The sequence below is a fragment of the Sturnira hondurensis genome, unplaced genomic scaffold, assembly GCF_014824575.4.
Source record: "Sturnira hondurensis isolate 20B ecotype Veracruz unplaced genomic scaffold, ASM1482457v3 Scaffold0006413, whole genome shotgun sequence".
Lineage (NCBI taxonomy): Eukaryota > Metazoa > Chordata > Mammalia > Chiroptera > Phyllostomidae > Sturnira > Sturnira hondurensis.
Window position 1 is genome coordinate 21,396,300 of NW_028079044.1, and position 26,808 is coordinate 21,423,107.

Here is a 26,808-nt window from a genome sequence, read left to right on the forward strand (position 1 = left end):
TTCCAATACTATATTGAATAGAAGTGGTGAAAGTGGACAACCTTGTCTTGTTCCTGATCTTAGTGGAATAGATTTGTTTTTGCCTATTATGATGTTGACTGTAGGTCTCTCATATATGGCCTTTATTATGTTGAGGAATGCTCCCTCTAGTCCCACTTTGCTGAGTGTTTTTATCATAAATGGGTGCTGTACCTTATCAAATGCTTTTTCTGCATCTATTGATATAATCATGTGATTTTTGTCTTTGCTTTTATGTGATGTATTACATTCATTGATTTGCAAATATCATACCACCTTTGCATCCCTGGAATGAATCTCACTTGGTCATGGTGTATGGTTTTTTTAATGTATTGCTGGATGTGGTTTGCCCATATTTTGTTGAGGATTTTAGCATGTGTTCATCAGTGATATTGGCCTATAATTTTCTTTCTTTGTTGTGTCTTTATGTGGTTGTGGGATTAGGATAATGCTGACTTCATAAAGAGTTTGGGAGTCTTCTGTCCTACTGAATTTTTTTGAATAGTCTGTGAAGTAGGGTTAGCTCTTCCTTAAAAGTTTTTTAAAAATATTTTACTTATTTATCTTTAAAGGGGAAGGGAAGGAGAGAGGGAGAGAAATATCAATGTATTGTTGTCTCTCGTGTGTCGCCTGCTGGGAACTGGCCTGCAACCCAGGCATGTGCCCTGACTGGGAATCGAACCGCAACGCTCTGGTTCGCAGGCCCTCGCTCAATCCACTGAGCTACACCAGCCAGGGCTTTCTTCCTTAAAAGTTTTGTAAAATTCTCCTGTGAAACAGCCTGGTTCAGGGCTTTTGTTTCTCAGGAGTTTTTTGATTAGTGCTTCAATTTATCTGCTGTTATTGATCTGTTCAGGCTTTCTGCTTCTTCATTCAGTTTTGGAAGATTATATTTTTCTAGAAATTTGTCCATTTCACCTAGGTTTTCAGATTTTTTGGCATACAGTTCTTCATAGTAATTTCCTACAATGCTTTGTATTTCTGTGGTATCAGTTGTAGTCTCTCCTCTTTCATTTCTGATTGTGTTTATTTGGGTCCTCTCTTTTTTTCTTGATGAGTCTGCTTAAAGGCTTGTCAATTATGCTTATCTTTTCAAGGAACCAGCTCCTGGATTCATTGATCCTTAGAACAGTGCTTTTAGTCTCTATGTCATTTAATTCTCCTCTGATCTTGGTTATTTCCATCCTTCTACTTGCTCTGGGCTGTCTTGGTTGTTGTTCCTCCAGTTCTTGTAGGTGTAGGGGTAGGGTATTTGAGATGTTTCTATCTTTTTTAGGTAGCCCTGTATTGCTATGAGTCTCAGCCCTCTCAGGACTGCTTTCACTGTGTCTCCTAAGTTTTGGATTGTTGTGAGTTCATTTTCATTTGTTTCCAGAAACTTTTTGATTTCTTCCCTAATTTCATTCTTGACTCATTCATTGTTTAATACCATGTTAATTCAATCACCATCATTTTCAGTGTTTTGGGGTTTTTTCCTTAGGGTTGATTTCTAGTTTTAGTCCCTTGTGGTCAGAGAAAATGCTTGGTATGATTTCAGTTTTCTTGAATTTGTTGAGGCTTGTTTGTGTCCTGTCATGTGGTCTATCTTTGAAAATGTTCCATGTGCATTTGAAAAGAATGTATATTTACCTTCTTTGGGATGAAGGGCTCTATATATATTAGTTAAGTCCATTTTGATGAGACTGTTCTTAAATTTAGTTAATAAAACTGCATGTGTTTGTCGAATTTTACTGTTTTTCAAAATGTCATCTCAGAAGTAAAGATGATCCCTTTACCTATAGCTGCAGAATAGAGATCATTATGTACCATACCATTAATTCAAAAACTGATCTGATGGAGGGTTAACTGAGAACTCTCATAATATCAACTTTGTTCTCCTCTGCAACACATAGACCTGCATACATACGCATGACTGTTATCATCTGTTAAAGTGAATCTAACCTTGGAAGTTGTAACTGAGCAAATGGGTCATGGAAGACACCCAGACTCCAGAAACTGTTCCCATGTCAGGTGAAAATAGCTTGTATTTCTTGAAAACAGTTACCTGGGATGTAACTGACATTTCTGTATTCCTAAAAGGTACAGATATTTGCAGAATCTCAGTGTCAAATCAGGAAGCGCTCTAGTTTTTCCAGCTCTTGTATGTATGGTTGAACAATTAAAATTATGACTGCAGATTTATTAACAAATACTCTAGAAAGCAGAGCCTGAAGCAAGCATTAAAGTGCTGGTGTTTTATTTGGGTGGTGAGGATGAGGGAAAAAAGGGAAGTGAAGCAAGGAAAGATGTAAAATATTACGACACAATAGATTACCTCACTGGCAGATTTTACAATGAGCCAGAGCCAGCACACACAGCTCATTTGGCCTGCATGTCCACTCAGCAGGCTGGACTTTCTCTGGAAGGCCTGAAAGGGAAAACCATGCCTGAGTGGTCTACAGAAGGGGGAAAGGAGGGGAATTAGTCTGCCAGGCTCCTGCTGTCTTTCGTGTTCCATTAATTAAGGCTCCCTACCTTGGGAACTGACTCTTCCACTTCTGATCATCTCACCCTTCAGTAGCAGCTCAGAAAGCCAGCTCCTGTGGCCTGTAGTATGACATTTCCTCTACCTCTAAAGTGGAGGGGTGACAGAGGGCTCCATGCAGGGGCTATAAGGGCCATGCAGGTCCAGTGCAACCAGGGTTCTAGTCAGGCTCGTGAGCTTTTGCTAGCAAGGCAAAAAAAGACAGTGGTCGAGGTGCAGAAGATGCCTTCAGAGAGGAGGTGACTGAAACACTGCAGCAGTGTTTATGGCTGATATTATAGGACCAAATCATGACTTAGGGGACTCAATGGCCTACACTCCCAGGAAATGATGCATTAAAACAAAGCTTACCAGACTGAGGATAAACTGAAAATCCAATTTTATTGGCTCATTTTCCGTCTCATTACACTGGCTGTATTGATCTCATGCCTATTCTCTACTCCCTACCAAAAATGACAGTTTACAGATTGAAAACTCGAGAGAATGGCAGGAACGAAAAAGGACAGATGAGAGAGAATAAAATTATCAAAGATGGGTAACAGTCAGAATGGAGAAAATTAAAACCTAAATGTGTAGAGCAAGGGGAAAATAAACAAAACGGGAGCTAAGCAATCACCTTATTACAAATCCACCACAACACGACCAAGGCTTCCATCCACTTTTGAGTACCTCAGTCAGAAGTAAGGAAGATGGTACAGATCATCAGACATTTCAAGAACATTTCCAATACGAGAGACAGGCATCAACAAACAAGAAAAAAAGAAAAATAAAGAAAACAGCTGGTGCAGGTAACAGAAAAACCTAAAAATAATCAATACTTCAGAGAAAAAAATAATACATTCATTAAAGATAATCAGTTCACAAATGTGTTCCTATAGTATGTACATCATTGGCCTTGTATATCTTTCAAGAATTAGTTGAACTTCAAAGAATTTTCAGAATATGCAAAAGTAATAAAATTATCTGATTTTTTAAAAAGTATTTATTTTCAGAAGAGGAAGCGGGGGAGAAAGAAAGGAAGAGAAACGTCAATGTGTGGTTGCCTCTCATGCACCCTCCACTAGAGACCTGGCCCGCAACCCAATTCCCTGATTGGGAATTGGACTAGTGACCCCTTGGTTCACAGGTTGGCACTCAATCCACTGAGCCTCACCAGCCAGGGCTAATTTTCTTTTTAAAAGTGAAGTAACTGAAATAATGCCATTTGGAAAATAAGAGCTAGGTTTTGGAAATTAAAAAATATATAGTAGAAAAAATATATATAGCAGAAAATTTAAATAATGAACTTCTAATCAACAGAAAAATAGAAAAGGCAGGCAAGGAAATTTTGTTTTTTTAAAAAAAGCAAAAAGGTTAAAATGGAAATTAAAAGAAACATTAACATAGAGGTACATTTCAGAAAATCCAACATTCAACTAGAAGTTCCTGAAAAAGAAAATAGCATCAAGTGAGAAGAAAATTTCTGAGATGCACATAAAGTACTAGACTTAAAGGGTTCACTAAGTATCTAACATCACAAATAATACCTACACTAAAACATCATGAAATGTCAGGGCTTTTGAGATAAAGAAGATCCTAAAGCTTTCAGAGAGAAAAACTACAGGTCCCCAGATAAAAGCTTTAGAATTAGAATAGCACAGGGTTTCAACAGCAACGAATGTGGAAAACAATGAGTAAATGCATTTAAAAGTGTCTACCTACAATTATATAGCCTATCAAATTATCAGTGCAGTGAAAGAATAAAATAAACCCATTTCAGACATGCAAAAGTCTCAAAAAATTTATAGCCTATTAACCCTCCTTGGAAATCTACAGAAGCATATAATCTACCAAACAGGGAAGTAAATCGTGAAAGCCACAGCTATGGGGCCCAGGAAACAGAGGTGGGCAGAAGAAACGACGAGGCTGAAGGTGAGTAGAAATCCCAGGACGAGAGCTATGCCCCAGGTGCAGAGATGTGCCCGTCATGGCCTGACTGGTGCCTTCCCAAAACTCAAGTCATAGTCATCCTAACTCCCAGGACCTCAGAATGTGACTATATATGGAGATAGGGTCTTTAAAGAGGAAGTAAGTGTAAATGAGTTCGTAAGGGTGGGCACTAATCCAATGTCACTGGCATCCTTAAAGAAGGGGAAATATGGACACAGATAGACGCAGGGGGACGGCCACATGAGGACAAGGAAAAGGGGGCCATTTACAAACAATGAAAGGCTTCAGAAGAAACCAACCCTGTTGATACCTTCCTTGATCTCAGACTTCTGGCCTCTAGAAGTGTTGTTTAAGCCACACAGTCTGTGGAACTTTGTATGGCAGCTGTGGCAAACTAATGTAACGCCCAACCTGAAATAGGTCAGGGGGATTCCAGGAAAGATTTCAAACAGAAAAGGATCTAATGTGCTCATCCTAACCACATTAAAAGAGATGTTACCGTGCTGGCAGAGATCTGGGAGATGGATTGGTGGTAGGTCCACAGGCAAAGAGGCAAACAAATGAGGCAAGAATGAGGGGGACAAAAATGGCCTAAGGAAGGAAACATAACCATGATATACCAGGGCTCAGAGTGAACGGTGTTCACCTAGTAAAAAACTTGAACCTAGAATACTGATGTAAGTGCAAGTTGGGAAATAACTACACTGCAAAGTTGAGGTTAACAGAAGTGTGTGTGTGGGTATGTGATGTGAAAAACCTAAATCCTTATCTTCCACGGTAAGTAGTTAGTAGATAATGTTGCATTCACCAACTGCGAGAACAAATGTCGGAGACTTTCGGGGTTCCAAAGATGTTACTTTATTGGCCAAGTTTAACCTGCGCAGGGGCGAACTCTCCAAAGTGTCTGGAGACATGGTGCCCGCAAGGGCTGCAAATGAGAGTCGCGCCAAACGCTTACAGGCTTAGGGTTTTATGGAGGCGCGCAAGCAAGCTGGATACAGAAGCAGATGTGGCGGTTAGCGGTTGGCTCAGGGGCACAGTAGGGTTACTGATTATTGGTGAGATAACTCGTGCACTGGCTTGTGCTCCTTTACTTGATTGGTCAGTTGAGCTCGTGCACAGGGGCTGCACTGGCTCGTGCTCCTTTACCTGATTGGTCAGTTGAGCTCGTGCACAGGGGCAAAATTTCCCTCCCTAGTGACTGTCCAGATGGCTATCTGCCTGACTGACCTTTGCTCTTAAACCACATCCTGGAACACACCCTGCTCTTCGGGCGTGTCCCGGCGCCTCTTTGCGTTAGTTAGTAAAACACCTTTTGCTTCCTTACAGCTATGTTCTGGCTAGTTCCCCTTTGCCCTCAACAGATAACACCACAAATTGAAAAATCAAGAAGTGGCAATATAAGCACAGTATTTAAGTAAAGCAGCAAATACTAGAAGAGAACACAAAAACACTTAGTGACTGCCTTTGGGGAGTGACAATTGGGTGGGGTGGGGACTGGGAACTATTCTTTTTCATGCTAATCTTGGTAGAACTGTTTGAACTTTAAAGTACTCACTTTTTAAAAAAATAAAAACAAATCTTAAAAGTGTAAATAGAACACCAAAGGCCTTTTAACAAGGGAGTTGCGGTCCCTTTCCCTAGAAAAACGCTCAATGGTGTGGTGCGAGCCAAGCCAGAGCTACAGTGTTGAAGAGTAAATGAGACACGAGAGAGCAAATGGAGCCTAGTTTTCAACAAGCCACGCTGATAACTGAAACAGAAGTGGACGGGGATGGAGGGGACAACAGGGTAAAGAAAGGTCTTCTGAAAATGTTTAAATGAGGGCCCTTCCGCTGGCAATGTCCTCGTGAGAAACTGCTTGCCAAAACACTGCTCAGAGCTATTAGGCTGGCTGGACTGCCGTCACTGCCCTTGCTTGTTCTTCCCCAGGGAGTCTTCCCCTGGGGAGTAACTCCCCAGGACCAGCCTCTTCACAATAGCCCTTGTATCTCCGTTAAATGTGGCGGGCAAAGAAAAACCTATGAGCCATCCTTCAACTTAGATGAAAGATTAGCAATTTGAGACACAGACAGGGGAGTAGGTGAGCTGGAGCATTTCCTTAAGGTCAGGTTCAACATGTCCTTCACACATAAAAGAGAACAGATGAAATGCTTTCACATTTTGTAAAAGACATTCTGATACAAATGTTCAAAATAAGAGGCTTTAAAAAAATGAAGCCGATATTCATCAAATACCTACCCAGGCTTTTGACATCATGATGGTGTGACACTTTCTTAAGCAAAGGTTTTAGCTTCCTCTGCAACTAAAAATAATCAACACCCCCCACCCCAACCCCAGTGATCCACCTGTGTGGTCTAGAGGTGCAGCAGCAAAAGAGACACTTAGAAAAGTCAAAGTCAGAGCACTGTCCACTGTGACAGGAGTGGAGAGAGACCCCAGTAAGTTATGTTCAATGGAAAAGCACAAACATAAGGAGCCACACAAGTCTTCCCAATATCCCAGGCTTTTAATGTTGTATCCTATTCTGTTCATTAAGTAACCTTTATAGTCTGTAAGTTTTCAAGTTTTCTCAGTAATTTCACAGTTGATAACAATTACCCTGTCAGGTAAATCAACCAACATTCTGGTTTATCAGTCTCTTGCCCAGTTGACAGACAACCCCTAAAAGTCCATCCACTCCTGTGTTTACTCAGCGTACATGACAACTCAGTGAAAGGATGCTGGTCAACCCCCGCAACAGCCTGCCAGAGAAACAAATGCCTCATCACAAAATACCACCACTAACTGCAAATAGTGATTAGGTTCCAAAGAGACTGTCTCCTAGGTAAATTTCAATACAAATCTTGAACAGTTAGGGAAAAAAAGAAACCTTAAATGACTGGGTCAAAAACAGAGAAAGACAAAACAGAACATAACTAAAAATTTTTGTATGCACACATTCATATCACAAGTCTAGTAGAAAGGAAATACAGAGAAAAGATAGCATTGTTAAAAATTAGGTACATGGGATATTCTTTATTACTTTTTGAGTTCTAAAATAACATTTTCCTTTAAAAAAATTTAAGACTGGAAAAACGGATTAATTCATTCAGTATTTCAAATACTGCAAATTTATCAGCAAAGAGTCCAGTATTAATATAATTTTTCCTTAAGTTTGAACTTAAGGGAGGAAAAATAGATTATAAACCTCACTTGACCCAACCTTAGGGTCACTCCAGCTGTCTTCAGTCCTGAGGTCTCCAGACAGACTTCCAGGGTAGGCTGGCGTCACTCAGTCCATCCATAATAAGCTGGATAGGAAAACCCATAGTAACCGCCAGGACACCACCTTTCGTTCTGGACTACGTGACTGGCATCTGGCCGTGCGCTCCAAGAGAATCTCCTCTGTGAATAGTCCTCTCCAGGGGGGCCAGGAGGAGGGTTATGGTGTCTCTGGTAAAAGCTTCGATTCTGTGAAGAGTTTCTTACAACAAAAAGTAATAAACCATTATTAGTTTTAAGAACATATATAATAAGCTTTGTAAATGATACATAAATGCACTGGTTCTAATGTTCTCTACCTGTATGACCTTAGCACATAAATTACTTAAATCTTTGGATTTCTTAGTTCTTTATACAACACAGCTAATAACACTTTCCATCTTCATGAACTGTTATGAAGGTAAAGTAAGACAATACAGATAAATTATCTACGATAATGTCTCAGCACACGGTAGATTCCCAGCAGCCTTTCTCTCCTTCCCTATAGAGATAAATGCCCATACTGTTCTAATCGGATACTTTCTTTCCAAGTCTGGCAGACTGACATGAGATAGAGCAAGCTATTTATTCCTGAAAACATAAAGCTGCTTTCATTTTATAAATAAATATATATGTATGTATTAATTATAAACTATAGAAATTCTAAAAATAGTATATGTAACAAATTTGGAAAATTAAGACTTAAAGCAAGATCAATAAATGTAATATAATCATACAAAAAAATCTGAAATCAGAAAAAGAAAAATTAACCTCAATCCTCTCTCAATCCTACCTAATCTAATTAGGCCGGTTAATATTTCCTTTCTGAAATGCATTCCCGGCATCTTTTTTTGAAACTGTTAAATAGTAACAGATTATTTTTGCTTATCCTACATGAGCTATCAGTTTGGATGGCTTTATAAAAGGTCATAGTATGGACATAGTATTACCCGACTATTCTTCACTGTTAGAAATGGAAGCCCCTGTCTACTTTTTCACCACTATTAACTAATGCTGGGACTGACATCTCTGAATGTACTACTATACCCTGAGCATCCACTCAAATGTCTGAAATGTAGGAGAAAGGTTTTAGAAATGTGCTGATTAAATGAATATAACTCTTTCCATATTTTAAAGTATTTCCTTAGACTCAATGTGGAATTAACAGGTATGCTGCACATTTTGTACGGAATTAAAGTTATCCTTGCAAACGACTGGACAAATTTTCAGTACCATTGGCAACACAAGTAACATTACAAGTAATGTTACATAATACATATACACACACATACATACATATATATATATACACACAAGTAATCTTTTTTTAAAAAAAGACTGACATCTTCTAAAAATGCTAACGTCTCTTTGAAAGTGTTCATAATGTGCTCAAAATACTTTTTTAGTTCATGTAATAGTCAACCTCAATCCCTATGAAATAGGTTTTATTAAAATCGTCATTGGGCCCTGGCTGGTGTAGCTCAGTGGATTGAGCACGGGCTGGGAACCAAAGAGTCAGCAGTTCAATTCCCAGTCAGGGCACATGCCTGGGTTGCAGGCCAGAACCCCAGTGGGGGGCATGTGAGAGGCAACCTCACACTGATGTCTCTCTCCCTCTCTTTCTCCTTCCAGGCCCTTCTCTCTAAAAATAAATAAAATCTTTAAAAAAATTGTCATTGGATGAAAAATTAGAGACTTAGAAATCTTACCCACAATCATACAGCAAGTGAAGGGCAGAACCAGGACGCATTGCAGGTGCAGCCTGACACCCTGCCTGGGGCTGCTATATCGGGGACTGCTGCTGAGTTAGCAGGTAAAGCACAGAACCTCGCTGCTTCACGTGTACTGAGGCTGTTTCCACTTCCCAAGTAAAACTTCTTTTTTGATTTATTTGTTCAAGTCCTTTGCAGATTCCTCTACTGGAATTTTTACTATTTCCGCTATAATTTGTACCTCCTCTTTAAACAACAACCTTCCTTTTTCTGAAAACTATACCACTTTGAACGTAGTCAAAGAAAGCAAGATCGTTTCTGGTAGTCATATCAAATTGCTGGCTGAAACTAAGTTCATAAACAATGAAACCGTCCAAGTCTTTTTCCTAGATGCCTCTGAAAAGTCACATATTTCCCACCCTGCACCTGATCGTCCAGCCTTAAGGGCAAAACATGAAGAAAGGATACCTTGAGGTTGGCACCGACCAGCAAGAAAATGTCAATTCCTCACCATTATCAGAGCGTGTTGACACTAACTCATCACACTACTCACTTCTCTTTCGATTCTAGCAAAGAGGGAAAGCAGGCATACCTTGATGACTGCTGCACATCTGGGACCTGGGTGTGCAAATGCCAAGAAGGTGTTGGGTAGCCTTGGGTCCAACGTCTGTTATTCCCAGGTCTGTGGTGAACAGCCTTATTAGTGGTGTGGACTGGTTCCACCATGTATGTTGAGTAGTCAGAACCCCTCGATCTGGACACACTGGGTTCCCGATCCCTCAAAGAGAATGATTTTTATACAGGATATTACTGGTTTCCAAATTCAGGAGCCAATTTACTGTCTATATTTTGGCCAATGAAAGTAACAACCCCATCCTCCCTCCATTCCTATTTGGTTAGGTTTCCCTGACCAAGGAAACAAGTGACAAGAAGAATGGCTATGTGCAACTTAAATGACATCAAAACTGATCTCCCTGACCACAAACTTCACATGTAAAATGCAACTCACCTGATGGGACCGTTCTGAAGGTCTTCAAGGTAGTTTTGCCTTTCTATGCAATGTCCTCGGCACCGATTGAATACTAAGGAGTGGAAGAACTGTCAGAAATAGCTGTACAAAAAGCACATCCTTTCCAGAGAAAGCAGATCAGAGCTGAAATCCATTGACTAATCATTCAGGCTGTTACATCTCAGTATCTCCAGATACATCGCTGTATAAACTTTTGGCAAAAGATTATCTTAGGTCACAAAGAATGAACTACAAACTTTTCTCTTTTCTCAAAATTTGGAAAGTTCATCCACATTTCCACCTTCCACTTTTACAAAAAGGAAAACAGTGATGACCCTCATACTCACATTCAATTGCATCCTCTGGCCTCATGCCTTCTACATCAATCAAATATCTAACAAAACAACATAAAAATCAAGTTTGTTGCAGAAAAGGTCCAATTTCACTTACAGATATAGATATAAACATCCCAAGGAAATATCACACATCTAATCCAGTAATTATTAAAGAATGACACACCACCATCACAAAAAGCCTTATGCTAAGGATACAAGGATGAACCAACTTTAGGAACTCTATTAATAAAATGACTTACATTAATACAACAATTTAATTACTAAAAGAGCAGAAAACACAGAACCAACTCGCCAGGTGTTAAAAAGATGTTGATAAGATACAAGTAATTTTGAATCAAAATATGACAATAGCATTTATCAGAAATCAACAAATTGCAGAAGACAAGTTGGGGAAATATTGATGTCCTATCTCAAAAACATTATTAACTGACTGCATGGGCAAGAAACTTAGCATTCTCCATCACTGCCAGCCATTTCCTCCTTACCCTCCTGTCCATCCCACCACCACCCTAGCAGTGATATCACATACACACTCTGGCGTATGTCCATATCTTCCCACCAAAATGACCTGCACACCGTGGAGCAAGCCACCATTATGCCTTGACTCCTACAAAAACCTCACCTGTCTCCTTCTTCCACTCTGTGCCCCTGCAGTGCAAACTGATCCTCCTCTACCCTAACTCAGCCTCAGTGAAAAGAGTTCAATGGTTTTCTACTGCTCTTAAGTTAAAACCTAAAACTTCAACACAGGCCTGCATGATCTAGTTTCATTTTAATGCCATTCTTCCTCCATGGCGCAGCCTCCCGAGCCAGGTCTTCCAGCACAGCACATGCTTTCCCGTTACAGAGCCTGTCCTGCTCCTTGTGCCCAGAATTCTCTCCCCCATGACCCTATCTTGTTAATACCTACTTTTCCTTAGATATTAGATCAACTCACCCCCAAGAAAACCTTCTCTAAGCTCCATGATGAGGTCAAGTCATCCCAACTGATATGTTCTCTTAATACCATGTCCCTCTCCTCTGAACACCTGTTAAAGTTGTAATTTTAGATGTGTGTGCCAGCAACTGCTAGAATTATGAGTAAGTGCTGGAATTATTCTCTAAGTTGCTGGATCCAGGTCACATCTCTCTGTTCAGTCTCACAACTGTCTTTGTTAGCACCCAGCACAGTGCTTACACATAACAGATGCTAAACACATATTTTCTCCTGGCTGGTGTAGCTCAGTAGATTGAGGGCGGGCCTGCGAACCAGATGATCTCGGTTCGATTCCCAGTCAGGGTACATGCCTGGGTTGTAGGCCGGTTCCCAGCAGGGGACCCACGAGAGGCGACCATACATTGATATTTCTCTCCCTCTCCCCTTCCCGTCTATAGATAAATAAATAAATAATAAAATCTTTTTAAAAATGCCTTTAAAAAACCAAAATAAAAAACACATTATTTTCTGAATAAACAAACACAAATCAGTACATTGTAGCAACATCCGCAAGAAAGCATATGGACATAAACTTTCTGATTCAGAAATTTCATCCTGAGTGAAATTATCTCTCAGATAATAGCATATATATTCAAAGATATACTCAGAGGAATGTTTATTATTTCAACACTTTATAACATCAATCTTCTGATTTTTATGTACATCAGTAAGGGAAAGAATAATACAGCTTTTTAAAGGAATGAGGTCTCCAAATACTTTCAAAGGAAGATGCCCACCATATATTAAAATATAAAATAAAACCATAAAACAGAATGTCTGAGTATTGTACCATTAAATTACATGTATATTCTTTTATCTGCAGTTTTAAAGTCTGAAAAAACATGTAGTCAATTATTACTGGTGGTAATCCCTGAGTGGGGGGCAACACTGCTTTCTGCTTCATATATCTCTATACTAATTACATTTTGCGATTAGTTTATATTGCTACTTAAAACAACTTAAGCATGGTCTGGCTCTTGGGGTTGGCAACTCACCTGCAGATGAGGTAGCCAGTCCTGTTTAAACCATGGGTACAGTGGACACCAATAAGTCGGTCTATGAAACAGGGAATGTAGAGTTAAATAAATGAAGTGAATGCCCTAAAAACAAGTTATATACTTTTCTTAAGAGTAACATATATTAGTTACCACAGCACTACCACTACCTGAAAAGAAGTAACACCTTAGGAAAAACGGGTTTTTTTAGTAACATACTCTAAGGAATGATGTAATATGAAGTCAAAATTCACTGTCTCTGGGAACTTGTGCACAGTCCCCAGTTTGATGCAACAGTGTAACACGGGGAAGGCCTGGTCAGGTACTTAGAGCAACTCCACTGAGAAAATTCCTTCTGTCTTAGTTTACAGGGTCGGGCCCAAATAAGGCCCCTTTCTGTTACAAAATCTCTTATTACAAAATCGTAAGGATGAAATTCTATAACATAACAATACCAACTCAAGCACACCATGTGACATTTTAGGTGACATGTTCAAACTGCTGCCCATCTCATGCGAGACATTCGCATACCTGACCAACACACTCAGCAGGCCTCACTCCTGCCAGACCCTGTAGAATGCTCACCAGTAACTGATCAGTCACAGAAAAGGGGAGTTAAAGAAAAACAGGCATTGAAGAGAGTGAAATTTGTGTTTGAGTGAAACAAAGGGAATGCCTTCAGTTTTAACACCGATTATTAAAAAGGACAGTTTCTGCAGTGCTCTTGTGTTCCCAAGGCACGTCCACTCCCCCATTTGCTGCTCCTCACCTGCCAGAGGCCTATGTGCCCCGTGAAGTCTGTTTGTAGTTTGTAGTGAAAAAGCCAGATGTGGAGACATAAGCCTGAGCTACACAGCGGGAAAATAGAACCAGCACGAGAATCGTGTCTAAGATTTTCCCAACCATGCCACAGGATGTCTTAGTCCTTATTTTAAAAACACTCTGTGAGAAATTAAATAAAAAACAATGTGTAATCGACCTCTGCACAATGTATGCCCCTGACTAGGCGCTGTCTGGTAGGAGGGTACTCATCATCTCCTACCTGGATTACTACCACCCTACTTCTCACCTCTTCTATTTCAATGCAACCTGCATGTGGAAGATGCTCTTTCTAAAATATACACTTGCCTGGGTTGTTCCCTTGCTGAAAAATCTTCATTTTGCATAGAATAAAGCCCAAACATTTAGGATAGCATTAGAACTCTCAATACAAGGAGAGCAATCCGTCTGTCTAAGTCCACAATGATCTGAACTACAACCTACAAGGACTTGCTACATGGTCCACCTCACTCCCACCCTATGCCAACCTCTCTGATCTCATTTTCTACGGCTCTGACCTCACTTTCTCCCCCCACTCCAGCTGCACTGGCCTGCTCGCTATTGCTCAAACATGCTGATGTCGTGACAGTCGTGCCTCAGGGACTCTACACCTACCATTCTCTCCCTTTAGAATACTACCCAGCCCACTGTCTTTCCCAGATACCCAATGGCTCAGTTCCTCCCTCCCATTAACGCACTGCTAAATGATAACTTCAGAGTAGCCTTTCCTGATCACCCACCAGGTCTCCTCACCTCCTTATTGTTTTCTTATTCTACGAAGCACTATCACCACCTGACACTCTGTATATTCACTTTTTATTTCTCCCTCTCCCCCACTAGAATGTGAAGTACAGAAGAGCAAGAACTTTCTTCTGTTCCTACTTCCTAGATCAGTGCCTTCACCTTCGAAGGTGTTATATATAAATATTTGTGGAATATAAACATAAGAATCATGCCCTTTCACTCTACCTTCTAGTGGCACCAGAGCCTGCTTCTCCATGACACAGATTCAAGCTGTGTAGGTTCTGGACCGTTTCCAACACTTAAGCTGTCCTTTGCTTTTTCTAGCCAAATCCTCCTCCCCACAGCCCATCTCCAACACTGACTCCTCAGAAAGGCCTTCCTCCATCTCTCTATATTCCCAGACCATATAATTTATTCTTATTATAATTAACTAAGTACTTATACTTCCTACATATTTACCTTTCAAGATAACTGTGAATTTCTAATGAACAAAGACTGCTATTCACCTCTAAATCTTTGAACCCTAACAATAAACCCAACAGGCCTTCAAGTGTTTACTAAATCAATTTATTTTCTGAGTATATCAGTTCTAGGGAATGGACTGAGTAGGGTCCTCCTCTTCATCAGTGCGCCTAGAATCTGTAGAGGGGCTCACAGCAGAGGCAGCCAAATGGATCATAAGCCAGGTCCTGAGACCGCCATGGCAAGGAGCGCTGCCAGACACAGTGAAGTCAGCATAATACAAGCAGGAGACCAACATCAAGTCAACCATGCAACGGAGTACACTTGGTGCAGCACGTGAAGAACCAATACTTACAAACATGCTCTCATACACCCTTGTGGATCTTCTGGCCCTCCCGGAAACAGACGGGACACTGCATAATAGTTCCACTGCATAAAGGAGCCTGTAGACTCTGTGGTTATCACAGGCAAAGTCCAGCCTCTCATGACTTAAAGTACACAAGAGACCTGTGACCAGGGCTCAGATATTTAAGAACTAGTGCCTACATTAAGTGACCAGGTAATGGCTTGACAATTTATCTTAAAAACCACTGATTCTATCTCTCTTTCCTTCCATCCCCTATCTTCCCACATCTGTCTCTATTCTTTCTCCCTTACTCTCTGCTTCTTTATATTTAAACTTATATTTGTATGTCAAATTTACTTAATAAAGTATATACTCCTTAAGCTAAATGTAGAAAGAGAACAAAATGAACACTCGGTCCTGTGAGTATGTGACTTTCCAAAGAAAAAAAGATCCCCTAGTCTTAAAATATGGCAAACATCATGTTCCTTCTGATAGCCAGATGCCAGAAAAAAGGCAATGGATTCTTTATATGCAGAAGCTATTAAGATCTGTTTTCAAACAGAGTCAAGTAGATCTGAAAGCAGAAACAAGCAAACACCAGCCTACTTTAGTTCTTCCTGTCTGAAAACTAAGAACAGGAGGTGGCCATGACCTTCTTCACTTGTACCCAGAGTGGAAAAACAGCAGAAATGTTTCAAATATGAATGATGAAGATGCAACTTCACTGTTCCTCCTGCTCCTAGGGGTCTGTCTCACCCCAAACCTTTTCAAATTTTAAAAGGTCTGTCTCAACCTTTGCCTACTTTTTCTGTTTTTACACATTCTAAAACATCAAGATTCTACCCTTTCTTCCTTCTACTGATCACCTCTTAACCAGTAAGTAAGACAAGAGAACATTTTTATATTATACATTTCCCATTCAAATATTTAGAAAAGAGATGAGCTAGCTCAGCTCCTATTTCTCACTAACCTCACATTACAAACTAAGTTGTTTCTCTGTACCCATAACAGGACAAACACCTTACTCTCTCACCACCCTCTGACATGCCCACATTATCAAATACAATAGGACTAAGGCAGGAGCTATTAAAAATATTAAAAATTCACAACCCCACTCAAAATGCATAACAAAGTTCAGGTAAGAAATAGAACAACTCACCATTATCTTTGTTTTCTTTCAAAAACCCATTAACAGCACATTTAAATTTAAAAATAGTGTCATCATCAGGCACTTGATGCCCAATTGTATAAATTTTTAAGTAAGGAATACTTTCCGGTAAGTCCTAAAAGGCAAGATCATGAAAATGTATGTTATTTCATTTGCAGGGGAAGAATTAAAAATTAATTACAAGAACCAGAATAGACTGTAATAAACTTAGTATATTAGTAATTCTGATAAAAAGCCATTTTTTCCAAAGCTGCTTCAACTAAGAAGTATCACCAGATTTGCATTAAAACTGCAGAATGGATACTCAGTAGGTAGACACAGCTGAAAGCAAAATGCATGTGAATGAATGCATATAGCACTAAAAGCTGCATAAACAAATCCACCTAATATTTTACATTTTAAGGGCATGAGTCAGAAGAACTTGGACAGAGCAACCTGCAGGCACTGCTGAGAGCTGGTACTCTTGGGGTGGGAGAGAGTAGACATTGACAATAGCCAGAACAAGTTAAATAAACTCCTGTAGTTCTGAATCCAATAGGAAAGTGTCAGTGTGAACCTACGATGTATTCATACGAAAAACAAACATACAAACACATTTCCTAATTGTTACCCCTGAAGAAGTACAGGAACAACTGAGGTTATGTCATGTCAAGAAGACTTGGGAGCTAAATGGAGAAGCTCCAACTGGCCAGAGACAGGACTCAATTTGTGCCTCAATAAGAATAGTAGCTGCAGTGAAATCCCTGATGATACAAAAATAAATAAATAAAGTACAATTGAACTGGTCATCACTGGAGAATTTAGTGAATCAACTCATTATTTTGAAAATTTTTAAATGAAAGGAAAGAATCATGCCTCTACAGCTGGGCAACCAAATAGCTGATGAGCTTCTTTTCATAGAAATATACCCAGCTAATGTGCCCTGGCTGGTGTAGCTCAGTGGACTGAGCGTGGGCCTGTGAAGAAAGGGGTTGCTGGTTCGATTACCAGTCAGGGCACATGCCTGGGTTTGGGCCAGTAGGGGGTGTGTGAGAGGTAGCCACACACTGATGTCTCTCTCTCCCTCCCCTCCCCTCTAAAAACAAATACATAAAATCTTTTTTAAAAAAGAAAAATACATATACCCAGCTAATAAATGAAAAAAAAAAACAACAGTAGAATTCACCATTTTTAAAGTCCCCAAATAATTCTCAATGTAGGTATCAATCATCAGTGGCTGCTAACATTACAGAAACAGGCTATCACTTATATGTCTCCATGGAAGAACACTCATAACCTACGAAACCACTTTGGAAAACAAAAACAAAACCCCAAGCCTGAATCTGATCAAGCCTCTGGGTCAATTACCAATTTAAAATACAAGTCCTAAGGAATATGGTTACAACACATGGGGGTGTGATCACCAAAATTATATGGGACAAACCACAGTTTCTTAAAAAATGAAATTCAGCCCTGGCTAGTGTAGCTCAGTGGATTGAGCGCGGGCCTGTGAACCACATGATTGAGGTTCGATTCCCAGTCAGGGTACATGCCTGGGTTGCAGGCCAGTCCCGGCAGGGGATGCACAAGAGGCAACCATACGTTGATACTTCTCTCCCTCTCTCCTTCCCTTCCCCTCTAAAGATAAATAAATAAAATATTTTTTAAAAAAATGAAATTCAACAGGGGAAATAAAAGAAAGAAAAGAGATGTGGTTCCACAGATATTACAATCAAACACAATGTGGACCTTATCTGGGTCTAATTCAAGTCTTACAAATGTTTCTTTTCATGAGATTTAGAAGACAACTACAAATCTGCATGCTGATTGGATATGTAATATTAAAAAGTTGTATTAGGGAATAAAGCCCCACATTTAAAATATGAATGCCAAAATGTACAGGCACAATGACATCTGGAATCTACTTCAAAATAATATGGAATAAGTTGAAATAGGTTGAAGCGTAGATGAAACCTGGTATCAGTTAATGAATATCAAAGCTGGATGAATTTATGGGTGGACAACAAACACCCACAGTATTACATCGACTTCTATGTAAGTTTAAAGTTCATAACAATTGTGTAAAAAAAAGAGGACACTGTGGAAAACAGCCTGACAGTTTCTCAAAGGTTAAACACAGAACTGCCATAAGCCCTAACGACTCCACTCCCACCTACACATCCAAAAGAACTGAATGCAGGGATCTGAACAACAATTTGTACACCCGCGTTCACAGCACCATGATCCACAAGATCCAAGGAAGGAAACGGTCCAAGTGGCCATCAACAGATGAAGAGGTAAAATATGGTATATATACACATGGATTACTCACCCATGAAAAGGAATACCAGTTTGTTGCATGCTATAACAGGGATGAGCCTTGAAAACACTGTGTTTAGTGAAATAATCCAGACACAGGACAAATGGATGAACACTTACATGAGGTACCTAGCATAGGCAAATTCATAGAAAGCAAGAGGTTACTGGGGGATGAGGGGAGGGGAAATGAAGTTGTTATGGTTTAATGGTTCAGTGTTTTTGTTGAGGATGATAAAGTTTTGGTTATAGACAGGGGTGATGGATACATATGATGTGAATGTACATAATGCCACTGAATTGAAAACTTATGGTTAAAATGATAAATATTATTAATGCATATTTTAAAACAATAAAAGAGGAACAACTGAGTTCCTTTTCATTATTCCTAGTCTCAGCCTGTTTCATCATCTGTAAAATTCCTAATTGTGATCATTTATTCTCTGAGCTTAGTGAAGGATAAGCACTCAATAGGAGATATCAGTCCTACGACTACTTCATCAGCTAGAACTTGTTGCGCAGATTACCTAAGGTATGTGAAAGGACTTTTTAATTTAGGTTTTAAAAGATACTATATGTTTATTTTTAGGGAAAGGGGGAGGGAGAGAGAAAAAGAGGGAAACACCCATGTGTGAGAGAAACATCAACTGGTTGCCTCTCTCATGCCCCCAGCTGTGGACCTGGCCCCCAACCCAGGCATGTGCCCTGACCAGGAATCCAACCTGTGACCCTTCAATTTGCAGGACGATGGCCAACCCACTGAGCCACACCAGTCAGAGCTCAAAGTACTTTTTAAAAGAGCAAACCGCTACACAAGCATTAACATGCATTAGTTATTATTGTTTCCCATGGTCACTGAACTGGTCAGAAGGAGGACAATTCTTTCCAACTGATATGCCATGTGGGCCAACAGAAAAGATGGGTTTCTGTACATCATGGAAAAATTGGAGGAAAAGAAAGCATACACCCTTGAGAACAACTTGTCTTTTACTGTGATGCTTACACATATGCAGGTAACTGCTTAAAATAAATGCTAATGACATAATCAATATTCCTCTTTGTGCTGTTAGGCTACTACTTACCTCACTAAAAGTTTACTTCATTTTCAAAATATAGAACATAGAAGCTTACAGAATTTCTTAAGCACACTCAGAGCCTACTGTCAAATATTAGACTTTAATTCATGTCTTTACCTCATTCTGAGACAGCAATTAGAAATGTTTAGTTCAGGAAACCACTTGGTTCCCTTTTTCAACTGTTACCCATGAAAGTAGGTCTGGATTCTTCTTAGCCTGAGGTGATAAACAGCTGTGTTCCTTAGCCTTAGCTGTGAATTATTATAGTATCAGAAAGTAGGTTCTTTTTAGTTAACATTTCCATTTACCTCTGGTTTATAGTAGCGGTGAGTATACGTTAAATCAATAATCAGTCCGAGTTCTTCATTCTGTTGTTGGATTTTGTTAAAAAGATCCAAGGGGGAAAAACGTTCTTCTGGAGCAAGTCTGTCCTCAAAACTCTGTCAGAGAGGATGAAATAGGAAACAGACAAGTGCACTTAAAATCCTTTGTTATGGGATCCATTTATTCAAGCCCTGTGATGCTGACTGGAGGGGGGCTAAGCAGAGACCCTTGTAAAGCCTCTGGAATCCACTTTTAGTGCTCATGCAGTAGGAACTGAAGCAGTTAGAAAAACTGCACAGAAAGGAGGAAAAATTCACACTAACTGCAACTGTGTGTGGGGAGTCCACTTATTCATTCAACAAAGATTGCTAAGTATTTATTGCATGTCAAATACTTGCTTGGTAGTGATGAATATAAGAACCATATGTTATCTTTATACCAAATTCTAATGTCCAGAGATGCAGAAGAATAGACGCAGTAAGAGAAAAAGGAACCCCTACCCATCAGTCACAAATTAAATAAATTCCCAATACACTTGAATTAGGCTTTTACTGATGCTAATCTATGCTATAACAGGCAGTGTAATGAGACACGGAATCTCTTCTCACCTTCTGTATATAGTTCAAATACTTTCCCCACTGATTCCTTTCTTAGTTAAAAAAAAATTTTTAAGAATTTCCATGCTGAAACCCTAAGCTCACATTTTCCTTGTTGTGATGGAGGGAGCAAAGGGTCTTCCTGGCAGTCAGTAGATGTGGTCATAGATGCTAGACATTTTGTCAAATCGGAACAGTCCTAAAAACGTGTCTTATACTTGAATGACTATTGAATATCCTACTCCATGTTCAAAGAGGTGAAAAAACTGTTCATAACTATGTAAGCCTTAGAAAGTAGCTCCATTTCACAATTAAACACAAAGGTTTTCTTTTTCCTCCAGTTTTAATGTACACTAAATTCTCCAGGATAGTAATCACCTTATTAACCAGTGAAGAATGAACTTGGTTTTATTTAGAAATCTACTAAGAGCTGTTCACTGTCATGGAAACTCCTACGGCTAAGGCAATATAACCCACCTAAATCAGTCTGCATTTGTAGTTTTTTGCATTCATGGTGCAAGTAACCAACTACTTCTTTATTTCTAGTATAGTCATGCCTAAATATTTACATAGTGAAATGTAAATACACAATACTTTATTATAAATTCTTTTATTTATTCCTTGAATTATACAAGGAATAAATAGCCCCCTCCCTCAAATCTCTGGAGGACAGGTCCCTTATAGTACAGGCTTCCCCCACTGGGGGAGTGTTCAAGGAAACCATCTGCATCAGGGTACCAGCTAGCATTGTTATGAGAGGCTGTATTTGGCTCCAGCAAATTTTTTTGAAGACTGTCACATGTTTGTGCTTTCATGGAGGGTGATTTGCGACACAGTGCTGACCAAGAACAGCACGACTCCCGTGCTATACCCTTCCTATTCACTTGATCTCACCCTAAGTGACACTTTTTTTTGTTTGTTTCCCCCAGATGGAAAAAGCTGTCAAAGGGAAACAGTTTGCCGATGTGGAAGAGGTAAAACAAAGCACAGAAGAAGCACTAAAAGGCATTCAAATTGACGAGTTCCAAAACTGTTTTGAGTGGTGGAAAAAAGTCTCAGTAGGTGTGTTGCATCAAGTGGAGAGTAATTTGAAAGTGACTGATGTTTAAACACGTAATAATACTCAATTTTTAATAAATACTGGTTTTTTGGGGTCCCCTCTCATAATTAGAGCATTGCAGTAATTTTTTCATTTAAAATTACGTATGGAAGTACGTTGAAATTCATTTGCAATGAATTTCATTTTATGATAGTAAAGGGCAAAATATAAAGCATGTGCTAAAGAGAAAGTGGAGGATGATAGGATTGAGAATCAGTGTTCTACATGGTAAATTCAGATTTCTGAAAGAATAATGAATCAATTTTTGCTTACCTTTTTCAAAGGAACTTTGAAAGCAATGAAACGAGTCCCAGGCATCCTCTGTCCAACTGGGAGATAGTCTTTCCACCTGTTAATACATTTTTTGTTAGCCCATCTCCCTGGCACAGATTGAAGACTCCTTGGTCCCTTCTTCTCTTTGCTTTGCATTTTGCTGCTCTTTTCTTAACCCCACCTAGTACGCAAGAATGCTCCCTTCTTCCTGCTTCCCCGTCTTGAGAACAGATACAAGGCAACAGTGCAGAGGTCTCAACAAACGAGGCAGATCTAAGACCAGAGGTGGCCAGAAGTTCTATGTCCCTGACAAAAGCTAGCCTGGTCCTGAATACTAAGGTACCACTAATATATACATGTTGACTGAAATACTTTAAACTCAATCCTTTCACTTCACACTTTATTTTCAATCTTCAAACAACTGGTGCCAGCAAATCAGATCAGTAGGAAACTTTGAGTTCATATTGTGAAACTTTGAGCTTCTGATATTAAGGGGGGGGGGGTCTATTTTGGTAATGAATGATAGATATCCCTAACACTGGTAGTCCCATCTACAAAAGCAGTCCCTCCCCATTTACCCGAGAAGCGATGGCCAGAACCTCGCTTTGAAAAGTATGGGAGAAATCAGAAAAGCACAGACCGTCCATTTCAGCTACTGTAGGCGGGGCAGCGAGAGCATCACAGCCCCCTAGCGCGCGGCGGCCGTAGGGACTGGCAGAGGCCGCAGGAGGCGAAGCCCAGACCCCGCGAGCTACTTACAGGAAGAGCCACGCCCAGGGTCTAAGGCTTATTACCTTTCGGGGATGTGGTTTCCGCCCTTCTTCTTGGCCTTGGAACGTCCAGAAAACACGCGTCCCGGGCCCCAGCCGCCGCGGGCACGATGCCATTGGCTCATGTGGGCCTCAAGATGCCGCTGAGCCCGCGCCAAGAGCGCCAAAGTCGCCAGTCCTACACGATCAGAGCCAAAACAAGATCCTCCACCGGAAGCTTCTACACTGCAACCTACGCAGCTCCACCCCTTACACCGCCTCCTTGCTAATGCGCACGCGTCACCGCCCATAGTGATGACGCCACCACGCTGGCTGGTTGAAAACTAGATTAGCGGGACAGGATTTTGGTGGCTGGTGTACCCGCCTTAGCTGGCGGCCGGTAGCGCAGGTTCTAGAGTCCTTGTGCGTACCCTTCAAAATCCAAATACTACACGTAGAATGAAAGTTTAAGTCTCCCTCCCCCGGTGCCTTCAGTGCTCTTTCCATATATTTTCCAAGTGTTCACATTCACTCTTATTATGGTATAGTGTATGTAAATATTTATTTGCACAAATGTGGAAATCCTCTATTTGATATAAAAGTAGCACACCATATATCTTACAATATATCCACAAAAAGTCTTGTAATTTCCTCAATTTAAGTGTACATACATTCTGTTGTTTTTAATGGTCACATAGTGTTCCACTGATGATAATAAGTACCATAATTTATAAAATCCAATTCTATATTGATGGACTTTTAGATTTATTTTCAGTCTATTGCCCTCCACTACACACAGGGTGTGATGTGAACATCCCTAAACGTGTGTACACCTATATCTAAATACCTAGAAGTAGAATTTCTGAAATGAAGGCCTTGCAAACTTAAAACGTTGAAAGATACCACTTAATTAACCCTAAAAAATAAAATAGAGTTTTAACCTACATTTCCACTCACAATGAAGCTTTTATTGGGCTCTATCATGTGTCAGGTCTTAAGTATTTACATTTTAGAAAATAACAAAAAAATAACAGAGATGAGAGTGAAGCTGAAGTCTAAGATTTCCACACAGTCTCAGGCACCTGTAACTGTTAGAACACCTCTCAATTCCACTACTAGTGAAACAGCAGACGACAGCATGTCCTTCAGTAGGTCAGAGGGATAATAGAAATCTAAATTTCAGATTAAACTGTAGATAATTATAATAGCAAAGATTTTTCATTTTATACTTTATTTACATTTTTTTAGATTTTATTTATTTCTAGATAGGAGAAGAGAGAGAGAAAGAGAGAGAGAGAGAGAAACAGCAATGTGTGGTTGCCTCTTGTGCATGCCCCACTGGGGACCTTGCCAGCAACCAAGGCATGTGCCCTGACTGGGAATGGAACCCTTTGGTTCGCAGGCAGGTGCTAAAGCCATTGAGCTACCAAGCCAGCAGGTACTTGTTAGTTTCTAATTTCTCAAAGAACCTTATATACACTCTAAATCATCACAATCATTTGTGATCTGGGTCAACAGCATCACACAGGTCAATTACTGAAGACATGAATGCATACATGCTGAAAAGATCACTAATTTTAACATTTTGGGGACAATCATACTCTGACCAACTTTATATCCACAAGCATTTACAATTCTGAAGATTCCCACATAATTAAAAATCAGTTAATATTTGCTCTTTGCCAAAATATAGAAGTTAGTACAGCACAGTTTGCAAACTTACAATTAGAAACATTTGAATTTGGTACTAAAACATAAAATATTCTTTTGGATTTATGAAAAATATACAATATGGGTATAGTGGCCAAAAAGTATTACTGGTACAAATGCCTATGGATGTGGCAACATACAAAATGTGACATACATCTATCAGAAACTGGAAAAACAATATTGGTCTCATATTTCCAATTTGCTAAAAGACACAGCTTGAGGAAGGAACAAACTCAGTTATAGTTGACGCAAGAAAATCTAGACCTAGGCACAATAGGGTTTTCAGAAAGTGTGGGAACTACCAAAGAGTGGACTATTGAATGGCAGTGAATCTAACATGAGCTAAAGAATAGAAGACAGAGGTGCCAAAGATATTTGGAGCAACAAGCAGCTAAGTAATTGTTGACACTATAAAATCTACCAGTGTCTGGAGGGGCCCCAGGTATCATGTCGGGATTGAAGGTAGTAGTCCCCAACTTTTTTTGCACCAGGGACTGGTTTTATGGAAGACTATATTCCTGAGACAAGGGTGGGGTTGGGGGAGACAGGAGGAGATGGAGCTCAGGCACTAATGCTAGCTGCCTACTTGCACATGGAGGAGGGAGGCTATAAATGCCTGATTGAAGGGATTCCACTCTTTAATTAAAACAAAAGTGAGAGCCCTGGCTGGTGTAGCTCAGTGGACTGAGCGCAGGCCTGTGAACCAGAGAACCGAGGTTTGATTCCCAGTCAGGGCACGTGCTTGGGTTGCAGGCCAGTTCCCGGCAGGGGACACACCAGAGACAACCATACATTGATAAATCTCTCCCTCTCTCCTTCCCTTCCCCTCTAAAGATAAATAAATAAATTCTTTTTAAAAAGAAAACCAACCAACCAAACAACAACAACAAAAACAAACAAAAGTGAGAGCTTTGGACCATGTGGCTCACTTGGTTAGAGCATCGTTCCACTGTGGTGCAAGTTCTATTCCCAGTCAGAGTACATTCCCAGTTTGCAGGTTTGGTCCCCATTTGGGGTACACACACACAAAAAACAAACATTCCATGTTTCTCTCCCATTCTCTCTCCCTCCTGTCTCCTCTTTCTAAAATCAATGAGCATGTCCTTAAGTGAGTATTAAAAAAAACAGAAAATAAAAAGGGGTCCAGTGGTACATGGACTGAAAATGTTTCATCAGGACAAGTCCTACTTATCCCAATGGGAACAACAGACAGGAAATGGGTCTGTGGGACAAGACAAGGCCCTCACTATAAACAGAAGGCTTGACATCCAGGTAGAGCTGGATGCTGAGTTCAGAGCACTGGACTAACCTTCTTTAGGTTCCTCCTCCTACAATTAAGATGCTCTTAGAGGTTAAGATGATGATGAGTGAGCAAGAAACAGCAAATCAGACAGAACTATGCGGAGAACAGTTATACAGACTGGGCACGGGTAAAGACCAAATTAAGAATTTATTTAGATAGAATTAATATTGGAACTGAGAATTTAAGATATAAACATTTTCCTGTTCCCAGAAATTATCTCATCAATGCTTCCCCCAATTCTAAGCTGCAGTAAGTATGGATTCCCGTGATTCCATGGGAACACAGAAAAAGGTACCTGCTCTGGCATACATTTTTAGCCTCACATTACTTACTACTATCACGAAAGTTGGCAATCTGAGAGGCATGAAGCTTAGGGGGAAGACCTGTAATAAAACCTTTTAAGTTTCAGCCACATCTTTGCACTGCCACACCCCTCACAATTTCCTCTCAGACTAGCGCCATAACCCACTGTCAAAAATCTCTTATGTCACTATAGGAAAAGAAGGCCTGTAAGAGAAAAATGTCTATTTGCAGATCCCATCTATGAGTTACCATCTTATGTGCCCTTGGCATCTTGTATCACAAACTCCCTACACATGGCACTAAAGAGTGCTGAGGCAGATTGGCATAGGTACCTCTAAAGGCTTACCATAAAAAATTAACCAGATCCATATATTTCCTCCCCAAAAGCAGCTTCATCCAAAAACAAGGTGAGACAAATGTAGATTTCTCATTGTGAGTAGGAAACAGTTAATTCCTAGATTATTATTTATTAATTATTGTATTAGTTTCCAAATGAACAACTGTACACATTCTTTGGCCCCACCCTATATAGGTCATTAGCATGTCAGCCCTCACTTGCAGTCACAAGAGTGGTTAGTGTGAGCACCACTAATCAGGGCAAGAAAAATGCAGGCAGCCCAGGCCAAGGTGGGCTGATGGCACACATCTCTCCCTGAGGCTTGGTGCACAGTGTAACTCACCACAGTGCCTTTCTCATAATCCTCTTTTTAAGTGTCTCCACAATGTCCATGAGGACAAGTTGGTTCATGATGCTTCTAAGTAAAGTCATCAGGAGAAAA

At 40.0% G+C, this 26,808-nt stretch overlaps 1 protein-coding gene across 1 annotated transcript; it reads right to left on the minus strand.

Annotated features, from left to right (window-relative positions):
- Window positions 1-6,206: 6,206 nt before the first annotated feature.
- On the minus strand, window positions 6,207-22,997 carry DUSP11 (dual specificity phosphatase 11). Its single transcript, XM_037048215.1, has 9 exons — window positions 22,759-22,997; window positions 21,965-22,040; window positions 19,981-20,112; window positions 16,293-16,416; window positions 12,763-12,823; window positions 10,783-10,829; window positions 10,436-10,508; window positions 10,019-10,204; window positions 6,207-7,937 (listed from the first exon to the last, which is right to left on the minus strand). Exons 1-9 carry the CDS (start codon window positions 22,857-22,859, stop codon window positions 7,742-7,744), a joined length of 996 nt encoding a protein of 331 aa, XP_036904110.1. The 5' UTR covers window positions 22,860-22,997; the 3' UTR covers window positions 6,207-7,741.
- Window positions 22,998-26,808: the final 3,811 nt, after the last annotated feature.

Bases quoted from the DNA above. Each gene is read 5' to 3' on its own strand.
- DUSP11 (XM_037048215.1), bottom strand. From the start codon at position 22,859: ATGAGCCAATGGCATCGTGCCCGCGGCGGCTGGGGCCCGGGACGCGTG. The intron at 10,830-12,762 runs GTGAGTTGCCAA...TTGTTTTGTTAG, and splicing joins ACTGGCTACCTCATCTGCAG to ATATTTGATTGATGTAGAAG. The intron at 7,938-10,018 runs GTATGCCTGCTT...TTTTGTTGTAAG, and splicing joins GATGTGCAGCAGTCATCAAG to AAACTCTTCACAGAATCGAA.